Source organism: Coregonus lavaretus, assembly GCF_964263955.1.
Source record: "Coregonus lavaretus genome assembly, contig: HAP1_SCAFFOLD_6640, whole genome shotgun sequence".
NCBI lineage: Eukaryota > Metazoa > Chordata > Actinopteri > Salmoniformes > Salmonidae > Coregonus > Coregonus lavaretus.
In genome coordinates this window covers 4804-25465 of record NW_028158821.1, presented here as the reverse complement: position 1 = coordinate 25465, position 20662 = coordinate 4804, and the positions used below count along the sequence as shown (strand labels likewise).

General features: G+C 41.4%; 1 protein-coding gene across 1 annotated transcript; it reads right to left on the bottom strand.

Annotated features, from left to right (window-relative positions):
* Positions 1-1312: 1312 nt before the first annotated feature.
* LOC311123553 (sodium- and chloride-dependent GABA transporter 2-like) lies at positions 1313-16068 on the bottom strand (the record flags this gene model as incomplete). The annotated part of the gene is made up of 12 exons (XM_084197799.1): positions 1313-1413; positions 1684-1786; positions 2028-2168; positions 13164-13276; positions 13355-13479; positions 13612-13715; positions 13831-13965; positions 14079-14211; positions 14327-14411; positions 14651-14791; positions 15115-15249; positions 15894-16068. Coding segments are annotated over 12 exons (1491 nt in total), but the record flags the coding sequence as incomplete, so codon positions are not given.
* Positions 16069-20662: the final 4594 nt, after the last annotated feature.

Genomic DNA, 20662 nt, shown 5'->3' with positions numbered 1-20662 from the left:
AACGCTGGGCCAATTGTGCGCCGCCCATGAGTCTCCCGGTCGCGGCCGGCTGTGACAGAGCCTGGATTCGAACCAGGATCTCTAGTGGCACTGCGATGCAGTGCCTTAGACCACTGCGCCACTCAGGAGAAACTATCATCAATCATCGTGCAGAGAGAAATGACAGTCCATCATTACTTTAAGACATGAAGGTCAGTCAATACGGAAAATGTCAAGAACTTTGAATGTTTCTTCAAGTGCAGTCGCAAAAACTATAAAACGCTATGATGAAACTGGCTCTCATGAGGACTGCCACAGGAATGGAAGACCCAGAGTTACCTCTGCTGCAGACGATAAGTTCATTACAGTTACCAGCCTCAGAATTTGCAGCCCAAATAAATGCTTCACATGGTTAAAGTAACAGACACATCTCAACATCAACTGTTCAGAGGAGACTGTGTGAATCAGGCCTTCATGGTCAAAATGCTGCAAAGAAACCACTACTAAAGGAAACCAATAAGTAGAAGAGACTTGCTTGGGCCAAGAAACACGAGCAATGGAAATTAGACTGGTGAAAATGTGTCCTTTGGTCTGGAGTCCAAATTGGAGATTTTTGGTTCCAACCGCTGTGTCTTTGTGAGACGCGGTGTGGGTGAACGGATGATCTCCACATGTATATTTCCCACCGTAAAGCATGGAGGAAGAGGTGATGTGGTGTGGGGGTGCTTTGATGGTGACACTGTCTGTGATTTATTTAGAATTCAAGGCACACTTAACCAGCATGGCTACCACAGCATTCTGCAGCGATACGCCATCCCATCTGGTTTGGGCTTAGTGGGACTATCATTTGTTTTTCAACAGGACAATGACCACACCTCCAGGCTGTGTAAGGGCTATTTTACCAAGAAGGAGAGTGATTGAGTGCTGCATCAGCCACCGATCTCAACCAAATTGAGATGGTTTGGGATGAGTCGGACCGCAGAGTGAAGGAAAATCAGCCAACAAGTGCTCAGCATATGTGGGAACTCCTTCAAGACTGTTGGAAAAGCATTCCAGATGAAGCTGGTTGAGAGAATGCTAATAGTGTGCAAAGCTGTCATCAAGGTAAAGGGTGGCTATTTGAAGAATCTCAAATATAAAATATATTTTTTGGTTACTACATGATTCCATTTGTGTTATCTCATAGTTTTGATGTCTTCACTATTATTCTACAATGTAGAAAATAGTAAAAATAAAGAAACTCTTGAATGAATAGGTGTTCTAAAACCTTTGACCGGTAGTGTGTGTTAACTAATGACCTAGAGACACTTGTTTCAGCTAGCAAGATACTTACTGTGCATATGACCGGTGTGATGTACATCCAACAGTACTTCATGAATGGCCAAGGACGATAGCCAATCATGTCCTCAATATTAACATACAGTCGCTCCGCACCTTGAGGGCATAAAATATATTCACTTTAGTAATGATTCACAGATGATTCGTGATTGAAGTTTTAGGCAGTTGTAAAATATATCTGATTTAGAGTAACTTAACGCAACCCAGTGTTATCAACATAACACTATTGGTACAATGATGAAATGTACTGTTTCGACTCATACATTCAGTATGTTCCCTCAAATGGCATTAAACTAGTTACTGTTGACTTTAAATGTTTTGTATGGAAATGTTTGTGCATTTGTGGTTAACCCTGATGCTTCTCACCATAACACCACCCAACACAGACGGCCTGGAGAATAGCAAAGACCAGGAGAGTCATCCCACTGCAGGCATAGTAATCAAACAGCTGAAACACATACAGGCCACCCTACAGAGAGGGGGGTGAGGGGGTGGTAGGCAGAATAATTACTAAACAATCTTTCTAAATAAGAAAATTGGATTTAAAGTACTGTGAGTAGCAGGCAACACACGTGACTTTCACTGCAAATCATCTGATATCTGTGGGAACAGAGAGGTTCAAATGCCCATTCTTCTTCCTATAAAAGCTACCTGATCATATTACTAATCTGTTGTGGTAAACCCGTTCGACCAGTATTGTCGACTCTCACCTCTGTGACCATTAGCAGGCCAACCAGGAAGCTGCACACACTGATGCCAAGCAGGAGAAGTTTTTTCCGCAGATGGCCCACGTGGAAGAAAGAGGGGTACATGTCTGAGATCGCTGTGACCAAGGCCTCGTGATATACAAACTGAGGGGCAAAAAGGTTGTTCTAGTGAGGATGTAGGCCTATCAATTAAACAAACAATCAATCAAATGTATTTATGAAGCCCCTTCTACATCAAGAGTTGTCACAATGTGCTTTACAGTAACTCGGCCTAGACACCAATGAGCAGTGATAAACATGCATTTGGTACATTCATTTGACAGAGATCATCAGAATCATAACAGGTATCACCTTATGAATTGCCTAATATAATAACGCAAACCATAACTACCTGAGAATAGCTTATACAACTCAAAAAAGCCTACACAGCTTCTAGTGTTGTAACTTGTTCATCAAAACAGTCTGAAACAGAGCACAGATCAAACAAGCAACATCTTGCTAGATCTGAGCATGAATCAGTAGCAAACACCAGAACGTCCACATTAATCTGATCAAAAACACTGCAGCTCAATACCACAAAGCAGAACAGACATGCAGGGATTGATTTAAGGTCTGAAAGGCACTTGCGCAACAGGCAAGTTGGGTATTTTTTGGTTATTAATGTTAGCTGATTTCCACGCAAAAATTACCTAACTTTCTCTAAAGGGAGTGGCTCCTGCTCTATTTCTCACAGGACCTTAGGGACTTATGTTAATTTGAACCTGGACCTGGTTAACTGCATAGTTAAATGCCAAAAATAAGAAATTTGCAACGTTACTAAGCAAAACCAAACAAACAAAACAAGAATAGCCAGTACAAATTGTCATTAACGTAATTTACTTGCGTGGTTTTGCAGTTTGCACTACACCACGACAAGCAACTGGTCATGTTGTCATTAGCTAGCTCATTATAGCGACGCCAGCTAGTGAATTAGCAAGCTAATGATAGTTAGCTAGCTAGTTAGCAGGCCATTGAATCTCGCTAGCCAACAAGTTAGCATCAGTTAGGCATTGGACTAAAGACTTTGTTAGGGGCTACTTAGCTAGCTAATGTTAGCTTGTTCTATATGGAGCCTAAGCTAATTCGCTAGCTAGCATCAATAACAACGTAGCTAGCTAGCATCGCTAACGACATAGCTAGCTAATGACAATGAGCGCTGTTTGTAGTTGTGGATAGTGCAAACTGCAAAACCATGTACGTAAATAACATTTTTCACAGTTGTAGTGGCTATTGTCATTTTGTTTGTTTGGTTTTGCTTAGTTACATTGCTAAATTCTTATTTTGGGCAATTAACTATGCAGTTAACTCAGTCTAGGTTATATTTATTTTCTTAAGTCACAAATTCCTGCGAGAATTTGTCGACTCACAGATATGTAGCCTCAGAAATAAAAGATCCGGTCATGGATCAGGAACCAATCCCTTCACTAAAACAATTGAGAGGAACCAGAAAGATCAATTTTAGGCTACTGGAATGATTTGCAGTTTGGTTGTATTTAGTATAAAATGTATCCCATGCCCAATGTGGCAACCACAGAGCATGCTCAACTTGCTCAACTGCCATAAATTGTCTGTCTTTCACCTAAACAATGGGGAGGAATTAAACATATCAGTTTTAGGCTACTGGAATTCTTCACAGATTGATTGTTTTTAGTATTCAAACCAGGCTCCATTTGCCTGACGGCTCAGTTCACTTCCCCCGGGCAATAGGGCAACCCTTCATGAACAACCGACAGCTATAGGCCTGCTAAATGTTTATTCAAGCTGAATTGGAACTCAATGATTTGATACAGTTCTTGAAACTGAACTGGAGCAGCAGATCTTTCCAATTTCACCCATAGTTGATTTTCTTTATTTTTTTTTACAATTTATACATTTAAAAAACGTGCAGAACCATCAGTCAAATTATGAAAAATACAGAGGTCATGAGACAGGTCAGCTGTACAATCCTATAGCACCCAGTGGAATGTATTCATGGATGCCAAGGGAAGCCGGACTTCCCCAAATATTTGACAAATAAAAATGTATATTTCGTCTCTGTGTTTTGATAATTTTCCGTCAATTCGCAAGTGGCTGAATCTCACTGGAGAAATAATTCGAGCAAACAGCGCCCCTATGTCTCAGTATGTGTAGCCCATGTGTTCTGATGCTGTCTGGACCAAAATAATATTACATGTTGCCACCGTAGCATTTGATTGATTGATGCCAGCAAGCATTTGGCCTCCCTTGATAAAACAATTATAAAAGAATTAGCCAATCAGCGTTGAGCTGAGCTCAACTGTGGGTTGTCCTGGTGCAGCAAAACGCCCCCCAAGGGAGGCCAGATTGGATTTGGCTTCAGACCAATCAAATCACTTCCTAAGCAAAACGTAATTTTCAGAAACACATGTCTGTTTCTGGTCTGCTTGTGTTGTTGTCCTGCAGTAGCTAGCCTTGATAAATCATCCCTTTCCTAAGCCATGGATGGAGATGGGGATTTGGATTTGTGGTTTTGACTTAATTCTCTGTACAGGCCAATGATTATTATGCATATTCTGATCTAACCATAAATTAATATGTTGTGCCACTGGCCTGAGATGATTTAAAGTTCAATATGTAGCCTAGATGTAGCCTACAAGGCTCACGTTAACTAGCTAGCTAGCTAACTTAGCTGGTTCATTGTTGCCAATGCCAGGAAGTGAGGCTAGCAAGCATTTTAGCTTGGTAGCCTATGAAAACAAAAACTAAAAGTGTATTGTATGACAGAGCCACAGACCCTTTTGCCAACATGAAAGAGAGGAGGAAGGCATTGGTATTCAATTAGTCTACAAGAAGGGTGAGTAAAAAAAGAAAGTTTACTTACTTGTGCGCGCACACACACAGAGACAGAAATCAGTACCATGGACAACCACATGATATATAGCAACATTAATTGGACTAAATCGTTTTTGGTATCTTTAAGAATGTTTTCAGTGTCCTACACTAAGCATACGCTACCGGTCAAAAGTTTTAGAACACCAACTCATTCGAGGGTTTTTCTTTATTTTTACTATTTTCTACATTGTAGAATAATAGTGAAGATATCAAAACTATGAAATAACACAAATTAAATAATGTAGTAAACAAAAAAGTTTTAAACAAATCAAAATATATTTTATATTTGAGATCCTTCAAATAGCCACCCTTTGCCTTGATGACAGCTTTGCACACTCTTGGCAATCTCTCAACCAGGTAGTCACCTGGAATGCATTTCAATTAACAGGTGTGCCTTCTTAAAAGTTAATTTGTAGAATTTATTTCCTTCTTAATAAGTTTGAGTTGTGTTGTGACAAGGTGTATACAGAAGATAGCCTTATTTGGTAAAAGACCAAGTCCATATTATGGCAAGAACAGCTCAAATAAGCAAAGGGAAACGACAGTCCATCGTTACTTTAAGACATGAAGGTCAGTCAATACGGAACATTTCAAGAACTTTGAACGTTTCTTCATGTGCAGTCACAAGAACCATAAAGCGCTATGATGAAACCGGCTCTCATGAGGACTACCACAGGAATGGAAGACCCAGAGTTACCTCTGCTGCAGACGATAAGTTCATTACAGTTACCAGCCTCAGAATTTGCAGCCCAAATAAATGCTTCACATGGTTCAACAGACACATCTCAACATCAACTGTTCAGAGGAGACTGTGTGAATCAGGCCTTCATGGTCGAATTGCTGCAAAGAAACCACTACTAAAGGACACCAATAAGAAGAAGAGACTTGCTTGGGCCAAGAAACACGAGCAATGGACATTAGACCGGTGGAAATTTCCAAATTGGAGATTTTTGGTTCCAACTGCCGTGTTTTTGTGAGACGCAGTGTGGGTGAACGGATGATCTCTGCATGTGTATTTCCCACCGTAAAACATGGAGCATGAGGTGTTATGGTGTGGGGGTGCTTTGCTGGTGACACTGTCTGTGATATATTTAGAATTCAAGGCACACTTAACCAGCATGGCTACCACAGCATTCTGCAGCGATGCGGCAGTCCCACTAAGCCCAAACCAGATGGGATATAATTTGTTTTCAACAGGAAAATGACCCAACACACGTTCTCCGAAAGTCCTTGAGTGGCCTAGTCCGAGTCCCCTGTAGCTCAGTTGGTAGAGCATGGCGCTTGCACCGCCAGGGTTGTGGGTTCGTTTCCCACGGGGGGCCAGTATGAAAATGTATGCACTCACTAACTTTAAGTCGCTCTGGATAAGAGTGTCTGCTAAATGACTAAAATGTAAAATGTAAGGGCTATTTTACCAAGAAGGAGAGTGATGGAGTGCTGCATCAGATGACCTGGCCTCCACAATCCCCCGACCTCAACAAATTGTATTTTTTTATTTTTTTTATTTCACCTTTATTTAACCAGGTAAGCCAGTTGAGAACAAGTTCTCATTTACAACTGCGACCTGGCCAAGATAAAGCAAAGCAGTGCGATAAAAACAACAACACAGAGTTACATATGGGGTAAACAAAACATAAAGTCAAAAATCCAACAGAAAATATATATACAGTGTGTGCAAATGTAGCAAGTTATGGAGGTAAGGCAATAAATAGACCATAGTGCAAAATAATTACAATTAGTATTAACACTGGAATGATAGATGTGCAAGAGATGATGTGCAAATAGAGATACTGGGGTGCAAATGAGCAAAATAAATAACAATATGGGGATGAGGTAGTTGAGTGGGCTAATTTCAGAAGGGCTGTGTACAGGTGTAGTGATCGGTAAGGTGCTCTGACAACTGATGCTTAAAGAGTGAGGGAGATAAGAGTCTCCAGCTTCAGAGATTTTTGCAGTTCGTTCCAGTCATTGGCAGCAGAGAACTGGAAGGAATGGCGGCCAAAGGAGGTGTTGGCTTTGGGGATGACCAGTGAGATATACCTGCTGGAGCGCATACTACGGATGGGTGTTGCTATGGTGACCAATAAGCTAAGATAAGGCGGAGATTTGCCTAGCAGTGATTTATAGATGGCCTGGAGCCAGTGGGTTTGGCGACAAATATGTAGTGAGGACCAGCCAACAAGAGTGTACAGGTCACAGTGTGGGTAGTATATGGGGCTTTGGTGACAAAACGGAGGGCACTGTGATAGACTACATCCAATTTGCTGAGTAGTGTTGGAGGCTGTTTTGTAAATGACATCGCCGAAGTCAAGGATCGGTAGGATAGTCAGTTTTACGAGGGCATGTTTGGCAGTATGAGTGAAGGAGGCTTTGTTTTGAAATAGGAAGCCGATTCTAGATTTCCCATTGGATGCTTAATGTGAGTCTGGAAGGAGAGTTTACAGTCTAACCAGACACCTAGGTATTTGTAGTTGTCCACATACTCTAGGTCAGACCCGTCGAGAGTAGTGATTCTAGTTGGGTGGGCGGGTGCCAGCAGTGTTCGATTGAAGAGCATGCATTTAATTTTACTAGTGTTTAAGAGCAGTTGGAGGCTATGGAAGGAGTGTTGTATGGCATTGAAGCTCATTTGGAGGTTTGTTAACACAGTGTCCAATGAAGGGCCAGATGTATACAAAATGGTGTCGTCTGCGTAGAGGTGGATCTGAGAGTCACCAGCAGCAAGAGCGACATCATTGCATGGGCAAGTTGCAGCGGAGGGTGCAGAGCTGGTGGCCGTGGTAGTGGTAGCCAGGTGGAAAGCATGGCCAGCCTAAGCAAAATGCTTGTTGAAATTCTCGATTATTGTAGATTTATCGGTGGTGATAGTGTTTCCTATCCTCAGTGCAGTGGGCAGCTGGGAGGAGGTGCTCTTATTCTCCATGGACTTTACAGTGTCCCAAAACATTTTGGAGTTAGAGCTACAGGATGCAAATTTCTGTTTGAAAAAGTTAGCCTTCGCTTTCTTAACTGCTTGTGTATATTGGTTCCTAACTTCCCTGAAAAGTTGCATATCGCGGGGGCTATTCAATGCTAATGCAGTACGCCACAGGATGTTTTTGTGCTGGTCAAGGGCAGTCAAGTCTGAGGAGAACCAGGGGCTATGTCTGTTCTTAGTTCTGAATTTTTTGAATGGGGCATGCTTATTTAAGATTGAGAGGAAAGCACTATTAAAGAACAACCAGGCATCCTTTACTGACAGAATGAGATCGATATCCATCCAGGATACCTGGGCCAGGTCAATTAGGAAGGCCTGCTCGCTAAAGTGTTTTAGGGAGCGTTTGACAGTGATGAGGGGTGGTCATTTGACCGCAGACCCGTTACGGACGCAGGCAATAAGGCAGTGATCGCTGAGATCCTGGTTGAAGACAGCGGAGGTATATTTAGAGGGTAAGTTAGTCAGGATGATATCTATGAGGGTGCCCATGTTTACGGATTTAGGGTTGTACCTGGTAGGTTCCTTGATAATTTGTGTGAGATTGAGGGCATCTAGTTTGGATTGTAGGATGGTCGGGGTGTTAAGCACATCCCAGTTTATGCCAGCAAGCAGTACAAACTCTGAGGATAGATGGGGGGCAATCAATTCACATATGGTGTCCAGGGCACAGCTGGGGGCTGAGGGGGGTCTGTAGCAAGCGGCAACAGTGAGAGACTTATTTCTGGAAAGGTGGATTTTTAGAAGTAGGAGCTCAAACTGTTTGGGAACAGACCTGGATAGTATGATAGAGCTCTGCAGGCTATCTCTACAGTAGATTGCAACTCCACCCCCTTTGGCAGTTCTATCTAGATGGAAAATGTTGTAGTTGGGGATGGACATTTCTGAATTTTTGATGGCCTTCCTAAGCCAGGATTCAGACACTGCTAGAACATCAGGGTTGGCGGAGTGTGCTAACGCAGTGAATAACTCAAACTTAGGAAGGAGGCTTCTGATGTTAACGTGCAGAAAACCAAGGCTTTTACAGTTACAGAAGTCAACAAATGATAACTCCTGGGGAGTAGGAGTGATACTGGGGGCTGCAGAGCCTGGGTTAGCCTCTACATCACCAGAGGAACAGAGGAGGACTAGAATAAGGATACAGCTAAAGGCTTTAAGAACTGGTCTTCTAGTGCGTTGGGTACAGAGAATAAAGGGGGCAGATTTCCGGGCGTTGTAGAATAGATTCAGGGCATTATGTACAGACAAGGATATGGAAGGATATGAGTACAGTGGAGGTAAACCTAAGCGTTGGGTAACAATGAAAGAGAGAGCATCACTGGAGGCACCGATTTGAGCCGGTCTCGGCGTGTATGGTGGGTGGAACAAAGGAGCTATTTGAGGCAGTTTGAGAATGCCTTGGGGTTCTATATTGAAATTGTATAATAAGAACTAACTGGAACAGCAATAGGCAAGGCATATTGACATGGGAGAGAGGCATAAAGCAATCACAGGTGTTATTAGAGAGAGCTAAGACAACAACTGGTAATGGCGATGAAAGTTTGGGCTGAGGCTAAACAGATAAACAGGACAGGGTACCGTGTAAAGGAACAGTCCAGCAGGCATCAGCTGTGCAGCTGAGTGATCAAAAGGTCCAGTGAACAGCAATATGTGAGTCCGAGAGCAGTTCGAATTGTTGCTAAAGCACAGCGAGCAGGAAGCACGGCTGTTGTTTGCGTGTGCTAGCGGGCCGGGGCTAGCAGATGGATCTTCGTGGTCGTCGCAACGGGAAGCCTGTTGAAACCACAAACGATTACGTCGGCAGACCAGTCGTGATGGATCGGCGGGGCTCCGTGTCGACTCTAGGAGGTCCCATCCAGTTGACAGAGAGGTAGATAGCCGGGAGATGTGCCTAACTCGAGGCTAGCTCAAGGCTGATTAGCCAACAACAACATCCATTTGGCTAGTTGCGATGATCAGGTGTTAAAGGTCCAGTGATTTAGTGATTCCGGCAGAAAATCAGAAATGTTCTGGGTCGATAATGCGCTGTGCAGACAGTGCAGACTGGCTGATAATAGTCCAGGCTAGAGCTGGCTGGTAGGTAGTGCAGACCACGGACAATGGTGAAAACCCGCTAACTGTGGCTAATAGCAAGTAGCTAGTTAGCTGGCTACTCCCGTCCGGTAGACAAAGAGGTAGATAGCCGGGATATGGGCCTGGCTTAAGGCTAACTGGTGCTTGCTTCCGGGGCAGTGGTGATTAGCCTACAGCAACATCCATTCAGTTGTGGCTAGCTAGTTGCGATACGGTGTTAGGGTCCAGTGATTCAGTTATTCCGGCAGAAAATCCGATGTTCTGGGTGAAAACCACTAATGGTGGCTAATAGCAAGTAGCTAGTTAGCTGGCTAGCTAGTTTCAACTGGAGATTCTAGATAAAGGTGAGTAAATAATAGAATCCGTTCCACATTGAGTGAGGCGGGTTGCAGGAAAGTATATTTAGTAGAAGGATGAAAAGTGTGATAGGGAAATATGTACGAAAAATACAAAAAAAATACAAAAAACAGGCTATTTACACGGACACACGACAAAGAACACAACCGCACTGCTACGCCATCTTGGATGGTTTGGGATGAGTCGGACCGCAGAGTGAATTAAAAGCAGCCAACAAGTGCTCAGCATATGTGGGAACTCCTTCAAGACTGTTGGAAAAGCATTCCAAGTGAAGCTGGTTGAGAGAATGCCAAGAGTTTGCAAAGCTGTCATCAATGCAAAGGGTGGCTATTTGAAGAATCTCAAATATAAAATATATTTTGATTTGTTTAACACTTCTTTGGTTACTACATGATTCCATATGTGTTATTTCATAGTTTTGATGTCTTCACTATTATTCTGCAATGTAAAAAATAGTGAAAATAAAGAAAAACCCCTGAATGAGTAGGTGTTCTAAAACTTTTGACCGGTAGCGTATATAGCCTTGTTGATTTGATGGTGTTTAAATGTTTTTAAGTTGAAATGGTGCTGGAATAGCAGAGGCAGTGCTCCTGTTGTCTTTGTACTGACTTGTGGTAACTCCGTGGTCTTAAAACGGTACTTGTTTAATAAACTGTTGAAAACATTAACTTGCTTGACAATGCTGCATGTGATGTATCTGTTTGTTACATGCAATATTTGCTTTGTGGACTTTACCGTACAGATGTTGCTCTCCGGTTTTGTGATGAAACAAACGTATGTGAAGTTGAATTTATTCCGCCACTGTGTGACTGTTGTCTTTTTGTTATCACAGCCTTATTGTACAGTGCCTTCGGAAAGTATTCAGACCCCTTGACTTTTTCCACATTTTGTTTTGTTACAGCCTTATTCTAATATTGATTAAATAGTTTTTTTCTTCATCAATCTACACAATAACCAAAATGACAAAACAAAAACAGGTTATTAGGAATTGTTGCTAATTTATTAAAAAGTAAATATCACATTTACATAAGTATTCAGACCCTTCACTCAGTACTTTGTTGAACCACCTTTGGCAGCGAATACAGCATCGAGTCTTCTTGGGTATGACGCTACAAGCCTCGCACATCTGTATTTAGGGAGTTTCTCCCATTCTTCTCTGCAGATCCTCTCAAGCTCTGTCAGGTTGGATGGGGAGCGTTGCTACACAGCTATTTTCAGGTCTCTCCAGAGATTTTCGATCGGGTTCAAGTCCGGGCGCAGGCTAGGCCACTCAAGGACATTCGGAGACTTGTCCCGAAGCCACTCCTGCGTTGTCTTGTCTGTGTGCTTAGGGTCGTTGTCCTGTTGGAAGGTGAACCTTCGTCCCAGTCTGAGGTCCTGAGCACTCTGGAGCAGGTTTTCATGAAGGATCTCTCTGTACTTTGCTCTGTTCATCTTTCCCTCGATCCTGTCTAGTCTCCCAGTCCCTGCCGCTGAAAAACATCCCCACAACATGATGCTGCCACCACCATGCTTCACCGTAGGGATGGTGCCAGGTTTCCTCCAGACTTGACGCTCGGCATTTAGGCCAAGGAGTTCAATCTTGGTTTCATCAGACCCAGAGAATCTTGTTTCTCATGGTCTGAGAGTCTTTAGGTGCCTTTTGGCAAACTCCAAGCGGGCTGTCATGTGCCTTTTTACTGAGGAGTGGCTTCCGTCTGGCCACTCTACCATAAAGGCCTGATTGGTGGACTGCTGCAGAGATGGTTGTCCTTCTGGAACGTTTTCCCATCTCCACAGAGGAACTGTAGAGCTCTGTCAGAGTGACCATCAGGTTCTTGGTCACCTCCCTGAACAAGGCCCTTCTCCCCCAATTGCTCAGTTTGGCCGGGCGGCCAGCTCTAGGAAGAGTCTTGGTGGTACAAACTTCTTCCATTTAAGAATGATGGAGGCCACTTTGTTCTTGGGGACATTCAATGCTGCAGAAATGTTTTGGTACCCTTCCCCAGTTCTGTGCCTCGACACAATCCTGTCTCTGAGCTCTACGGACAATTCCTTCGACCTCATGGCTTGGTTTTGGCTTTGACATGCACTGTCAACTGTGGGGTCGTTATATAGACAGGTATGTGCCTTTACAAGTCATATCCAATCAATTGAATTTACCACAGGTGGTCTTCAATCAAGTTGTAGAAACATCTCAAGGATGATCAATGGAAACAGGATGCACCTGAGCTCAATTCCGAGTCTCATAGCAAAGGGTCTGAATACTTATGTAAATAATATTTTTTATTTTATTTTATTTTATACATTTGCCCAAAATTCGACAAACCCGTTTTCTCTTTGTCATTATGGGGTATTGTGTCAAGGGGTCTGAATACTGCCACCACCATGCACCGTGGTCCTCTGTAGCTCAGCTGGTAGAGCACGGCGCTTGTAACGCCAAGGTAGTGGGTTCGATCCCCGGGACCACCCATACACAAAAATGTATGCACGCATGACTGTAAGTCGCTTTGGATAAAAGCGTCTGCTAAATGGCATATTATATTATATTATATTATATTATATATTATTATATATATTATATAATACTTTCCGAAGTCACTGTATATCATGATGGCGTATGAACTAATTGGTTTTAGAGCAAACAATGCAATTATCACAACAGGTTGTAATATGGCTGTTTTACTGGCTTGGCTTGGCTTCCTCAAGGATTTTACCCACGCACCGCTACTGATAGCACCTGACATTCAGATACCAGAATAAGTAACGCTAAGTGGCCCAAGGGGCAAAGTAGCTTTTAAAATGTAGTGACAAATCAAGTTTTTTCTCAAATCATTTTGTAGACCTTCATGGCCGGTCTAACCTACCTCACTGTCTAACCCCAGTAGGATGATCATGATGAAGAAGAAGATGGCCCAGAGTTGGGGTACTGGCATCATGGCCACAGCACGAGGGTAGGCGATGAACGCCAGGCCAGGACCTGTAAGTGGTACATAAAGCATTGTGTTCACATTATATCCCTCAGAGGGTTTGAAGGTACATGTGGAGCATTACCTACCTGATTCAGCCACCATTGAGATGTCCATGCCCTGTTCATAAGCCATGAAGCCCAGTACAGAGAAGATGGCAAAACCAGCCACAAAGCTAGTCACACTGTTTAGTAGACAAAGATACACACAGTCCCTGAAATTAAAAATACATTAGTCAGCCTTAAACTCACACAACAAAATAGGTCTTCTCAATACAATGTCATGAATCATGATCAAGATCTGTTATTTACAAGGTGTGCTGAGATTAATAGCGGGTTTAAAGTACCTGTAGCAGTTGTTGTTGTACTTGTTGTAGCTGCCTAAAGTTGTCAAAACCCCTGTACAAACTCCATAGGAGTAAAATATCTGGCTTCCAGCATCCATCCATACCTGAAACAATATGTCAAAATAACTGTTAACTGTGGTAGAAAGTGACTGTTTTAGAAAGTATATTTGCATCTGTGGGATGGATCTCAGTTTTGGACACAATGAAGTGTGTTCCTACCTGTGGGTCAGCGAGGCGGGCTGGGTCTGGGTAGAGGTAGTATTTGATACCATCTATGGCCCCCGGCAGTGTGAGTCCACGAACTAGCAACACCACCAGCATCACATAGGGGAAGGTGGCAGTGAAATAGACCACCTGAGGGGAGGGGGGACCAGTCCAGCATTACATTCACTCAGTCTATGGCTCATCCTAACAACTCTACAGTATTCATGAGGTCATCAGGCTGAATGGCAGAGATCCCACCTTACCTTTCCAGTAGACTTCACTCCTTTCCAGACACAGAAGTAACAGATAATCCAGGACAGTAGAAGACACAGAGATAGGTCCCAGCGAATATTCCCAATTTCTTCAATTCCCCCAGACAAGCCCAATATTCTTCTCCTGAGTGTAAAAGCACATTTAGTAATATTCACCCGAACTGTGTTAAAAAAAAATGCATTCATACATAATAAAAATGTTTGTTTTTTAAATACATGTACATTGTCAAGTCACTTACTCCCAAAATTCAATGACTGAGGATGTAGTGTTCCCATGAGAGTGGTCAGAGAATGTGCTGTTCTGGCCATGCTCAAAACAGTTGTCTTATAGTGAGAGAAAACAATTGATATTACAAAACAATTAAATCATATGGATGGGGTTGGGTAGTGTATGGCTTATGTACATTTGAGGTGCATTAACTTCCAGCTATAAACTTTCAGCAATACATTGTCTGTGCAATGTATTTAACTTAAAAAAGCTGTCAATAATGTTATGATTAGTTAGTGGTTGACAACAACCATAAATTATTGACAAGCATAACATATAATATAAAATAAAATACCTGTGTTCCAACTATTTTTACAACTGGCCCATGGGAGTTCTGAGCTGAAGGAAGAGAAGAGGTATAGGAACGCCCAAGCCAGAATGATGATGTAATACACTCCAGTGTACAAAACTACCACTTGGCTTCCATAGCCCAGGCCTATTGAGAGAGGTCAACATCATAAAACGACAACATAGAAAACGTAAAGAATTTGGGGTCTGGTATGGGGCTTATCAATGAGGAAATACTTACTGAATTGAGGATAATTGCTTCCTGAATTGACTGAATTGAAATGGAAATGTCCTCAACCTTGACAAAAGGTTCATATTACCAGTATAGCCATATTAGCACTATCTTGTTGGCATCAATAAACAGGCTACTTCATACAAATGTTGTTAACTGACAGCTTTATATAGTCTAGAGCTATGCTGCCAATGGTAAAGAGAAAGTTTAGGTAAAATTACCCAATCCTTAAGACTTAACTTCAAAGAGTGGGCAGATTTTCCTCCAGCAAGTGATTCCACCCTGACTAGTGTACTGGCCCATCGATGTCTCCAGGAAGAAGAGGGGAACACCGCAGGTGAACAGGAACAGAATATAGGGGACAAAGAAAACCCCTTTTGGAGCAATGATTAATAAGTAATTTGCATGAAACACTGAAATTGACTATGCATTTTGAACCACTGTCAAAGTCAGGGAAATTGTAAACTTATACTTAGTCTTATATTACAAAGCACCACAAAAGTCACATGCTAGTAAAGCATCTGTGGAGAGAGTTTGTAAGTTAGGGTTGATGGGTTACAGACAGTTTTACATTTTTAGTCATTTAGCAGATGCTCGTATTCAGAGAGACTTACAGTTAGTGAGTGTATACATTTTCATACTGGCCCCCCGTGGGAAACAAACCCACAACCCTGGCGTTGCAAGCGCCATGCTCTACCAACTGAGCTACACAGGGGGCTAAGCTCATGAGCACAGTTGAACTAAGCTCATGAGCACTTAAAAGTTATATTCTTCAAGAATCAATGGCTATATATCCTTAAATTAAATATATGGAATATGGAAAAATATGGATGTACCAAACCCAGATTGCCCCTTTTAAGTAAATACAATTTTTCGAATTTACAGCAGAATAAGTTTCATTATGTAACAGCTTAGCCTTATATGAATAAATCAAAATAAAACACTTATATATGAGCAATTTCATTACTACGTGTGTTTAAATTTATATAACCACATAAAGATGTGGTGTGATGCTCACCTCCTCCATTTTTATAGCACAGGTATGGGAACCTCCATACGTTTCCCAGACCGACAATGTGTCCAGCTACTGCCAAGAAAAACTCAATTTTGCTGCCCCACTTGCCCCTGTCCTGGGGCTTGGGTTCAGGGTGTTCCACGTTCAGCTTCACCTCCGTCTCATATGTACGCTCCATTTCAGCCTTCGAAAGTCTATTACAGTGTCCTGAAATGTTACATACCATACCAAAGTTATTGTTTTGAAGCACTACTTTTGAAAATGTAAGTGATATATTATGTTGAAAATAAGGCTTTTGTTTAAATGTCTTAACATTGTGGTGAATATCTAAAGCATGATTACTACACTGTAAAAACATATATAATAATTGAACATAAAAAGTCCATGTTGCTTAAATATCCAAGTTGGCTGGACTTAAAATTGTGAAAATGTTGAGCTGGAATACATGGAATACTCCACTAACCCAATTATATTTTTCTCAATGTACTTGAATTTGAAAAGCAATATTGAGTAAACTTACGTTTGCTTTTGCAACACATAGCTGAGTTAACACAGTTTAATTAGCTTAGAGTGCAACGTAAAATACTGTGTTGGCTTTAAAAACATGTCTCATTAACATATTACCCTGTGTGCTTTTTTCAGCAGGTTGTTTTTACTTTATTTTAGTCCATTTCCTTGTCAGGGACCAGTGTACAACTAAAACATTTATTTCAGAGGCTGAAATATGATGCATTAAAACAGATCTAGCAAAACGGGAAGTGGATTTGTTCTATCCATTGGTGAGATTGTTTTACCTGTTTAATAATATGCCATTTAGCAGACGCTTTTATCCAAAGCGACTTACAGTCATGCGTGCATAAATTTTTGTGTATGGGTGGTCCCGGGGATCGAACCCACTACCCTGGCGTTACAAGCGCCGTGCTCTACCAGCTGAGCTACAGAGGACCACTACTTGTCTGTAGTTAGTCAGAGCAGATATGAAAGAACCTCCTAACGCATCCATTCATTGGATCATGACTGAAACTGGAAAGGAGTCAAGTGGGACTCTAGGTACAACATTAATATACTTGTTTCAACCAAATTAAAAATATAACAGCCATCTGTCAATAACCAAAAATTCCATAGTTGAGCAAACATCTATATTAGAGTTCATCCAACTTAAAATGCTTAGTTAATCTGATGATAGGCTTACATCTTTAAAATAAAGCCTTTAATACTGCCGAACTATTTATCTCACAAATGACAGTTTGACTGATGACAAACTGCACATTTCAAAATGTCAAAGTAAAAGCATATCCTGTACCTCATGCAGCAGATCAGTAAACAGGCAAGTGTCTGTCTGAAGATTTCTCAACTCCTTGGACCACACTGTTTGCTTCCAGTACAACGGAGTTAGTTAGTGAGAGCGAGCAGGATATCAAGTGAGCTGGATGGACGTGTAGAGGAAGGTGGAGGTGCTTTTATTGAGGTCATGAAATAAGATAGCAGACCCCCCCACAACCCACACACACACTTGTATATTGTACATCGGTAACATTGTTGTGTAGCATGTTGTGGGCCTAAGGAGATTACTGCTATCACAGGGTTACTGACCCACCACACCAGCTCTGCATGTTCAGGCGACAAGTTTCTGAAGAAATGTACTCTCATGTACTTTCATTTTGTGAAGAATGGATTTAAAACGATCACCCAGCAAACCAAAGCTGGTTCTGTGAATGTTCCAAAAACATTTCCTTAAGTTGTGGGAAAGGTGTAAAAACATTCCCCCCAAAGGTTCTAATAACACAAAATGTGTCCAGTTGTGCTGATGATTATACAATTTTTGTATTAGGGTGCACAAAACATTCCTCTAATGTTACAAGAATGTTAACAGAAAAGAACATATGTGTTCTTAAAAGTTCCCAAAACATTTAATTAGGTTGTGAGAACCGTGTGTGGACATTACAAGAGATAGGTTCCCAAAACACAATCTGTCCTGTTGTGCTGACATTCATACAATGTTTCTATCAGGGTGCACAAAACATTCCCCTACTGTTGCAAGAATGTTCACATACATTTTATGTATTCTTTAAAGCATAGGTGTCAAACTCATTCCACGGAGGGTCGAGGGTCTGCGGGTTTTCACTCCTCCCTTGTTCTTACATATTTTTTTACCTTTAATTTATCAGGGAGTCATACTGAGACCAAGGTCTTTTTTTACAGATGATCCCAGAATTACATAAATTACAGAAAATACACACAAAATATAAATACAAAATGCAAGCAGAAAGAAAGAAAAACACTGTCATAAAAAAAATAAACAGATTCAACAGTAATAAGGTCCTCAATCAGCTTTCTGAATTGCCCTACAGGCACCAGAACATCAAATTTAAGAACATTTTGAAGATTGTTCCACAAATAAGGTGCAATAAAACTAAAAGCTGATTTACCTGACTCAGTAGAGACGAAAGGAATTTACAGAGTTAACCATCCCTGAGACTGGGTGCGGTAACTCGTATGTCTAAAGTTTAGTAATGATGTTAGGTACAGTGGGACTCTAAAAGGGCTTTATAAATGAAAACATAGCAATCGAAGAGGGCCAACCAACTTTCTGGTAGAGAATGCAGTGATGAATACTAAAATTGTCGCCCGTAATAAAGCACAGTGCACTATGATAAACTGCATCTAACGGCTTTAATGAAGTGGCAGCTGCCACTTAAATAATGAATTAAGGTCACTAATTAGTACGGAATTCCCCACACCTGGTTGTCTATGGCTTAACTGAAAGGAAAAACCAAAACCCTGCAAACACTAGGCCCTCCATGGAATGACTTTGACACCTCTGCTTTAAAGGTTCCCGACATATTATATTATATTTAGGTTTTACCAAGCATTCCCTCAATGTTGTTAGAACGTTAGTCCTATGTTCATAGAATTATAAAAATAAATTGATCTGTCCATTGAGGTTTCTTTGATGTATTAGTGCCATCTTACTGTTGAGGAATTTTGGTTCTACAACAGTTAATGTAATCACATGACATTTTATTAGATTAACATTCTGCAAACAGTTTTACCATTTTGTTGATAGCCGCAAGCAGGAATCGAAACTGGGACCTTTTGGAGTTTTATCCCTGGAATTATTCCATAGCACCACAGGGATGAGACTACGTTGTTTATGCATTTAGGGCTCTATTTTTAACTGATGTCAAACGCACGTTAGTTTGCAATTTCGTCATGTAAAAACTGGCACGGTGGTATTTTCCAGCCCTAACGCCAGGTTCGGCAATTTACCTGTCTAACATCAACATGCTTATGGTCAGATGAGAGGGGTGGAAATATTTTAGGTGTGTGCTTAAAAACATGATCCAAAGTGCTAATTTCACGTAGCGCTGGTAGGGATATTTAAGACCAACCATAAGCTGGTTTTAGCGGTAACGCAGTTAGTTATTGCAGGGTTTCCCAAACTCGGTCATGGGGCCCCCCCTGGGTGTACGTTTTGTTTTTTGCCATAGCACTACACAGCTGATTCAAATAATCAACTAATCATCGATCTTTGATTATATGAATGAGCTGTATAGTGCTAGGGCAAAAAACAAAACCTGCACCCAGGGGGGGCCCAAGACTGAGCTTGGGAAACCCTGGCATGAATTTTGACAGCAGAAACGCAGCCTACCCAGCCGCGATGCACACTGCCCATATGCGCATGGAACAAGATGTGCTTTTGGTGCCTGTAAACTTCCCATTTAGAAACATAAAACACTCATGTTTTATCCCAATGTCATTAAAAACCAAGCATAGCCTCCAGTGGCGACCCGTCTTTCAGCTGAGCCCAACCTGTTTAGCCCCCCCCCCAAAAAAAAAAATATATATATATATATACACACACACTACCAGTCAAAAGTTTGGACAAACCTACTCATTCAAGGGTTTTCTTTATTTTTACAATGTTTACATTGTAGAATAATAGTGAAGACATCAAAACTATGAAATAACACATATTGAATCATGTAGTAACCAAAAAAGTGTTAAACAAATCAAAATATATTTTATATTTGAGATTCTTAGAATAGCCACACTTTGCCTTGATGACAGCTTTGCACACTCTTGACAGCTTTGCACACTCATCTGAGTGTCAACTACTCTCTTACATCCTGAACTTCTTCATACCAGAAACTCATCATAACAGACTATCATTTGTTTTTCAACAGGACAATGACCCAACACACCTCCAGTCTGTGTAAGGGCTATTTTACCAAGAAGGAGAGTGATGGAGTGCTGCATCAGATTACCTGGCCTCAACAATCCCCCGACCTCAACCCAATTGAGATGGTTTGGGATGAGTCGGACGGCAGAGTGAAGGAAAAGCAGCCAACAAGAGCTCAGCATATGTGGGAACTCCTTCAAGACTGTTGGAAAAGCATTGCAGGTGAAGCTGGTTCAGAGAATGCCAAGAGTGTGCAAAACAATCATCAGGGCAACAGGTGGCTATTTGAAGAATCTCAAATATAAAATATGTTTTGATTTGTTTAACACTTTTTAGGTACTACATGATTCCATATGTGTTATTTCATAGTTTTGATGTCTTCGCTATTATTATACAATGTAAAAATAAAGAAAAACCCTTGAATGAGTAGGTGTGTCCACATTTTTGAAAATATTCAGACCGCTTGACTTTTTCCACATTTTGTTAAGTTACAGCCTTATTCTAAAATTGATTAAATTGTTTGTTTTTTTTCCCATCAATCTACACACAATGCCCCATAATGATAAAAGCAAAAACAGGTTTTTAGAAA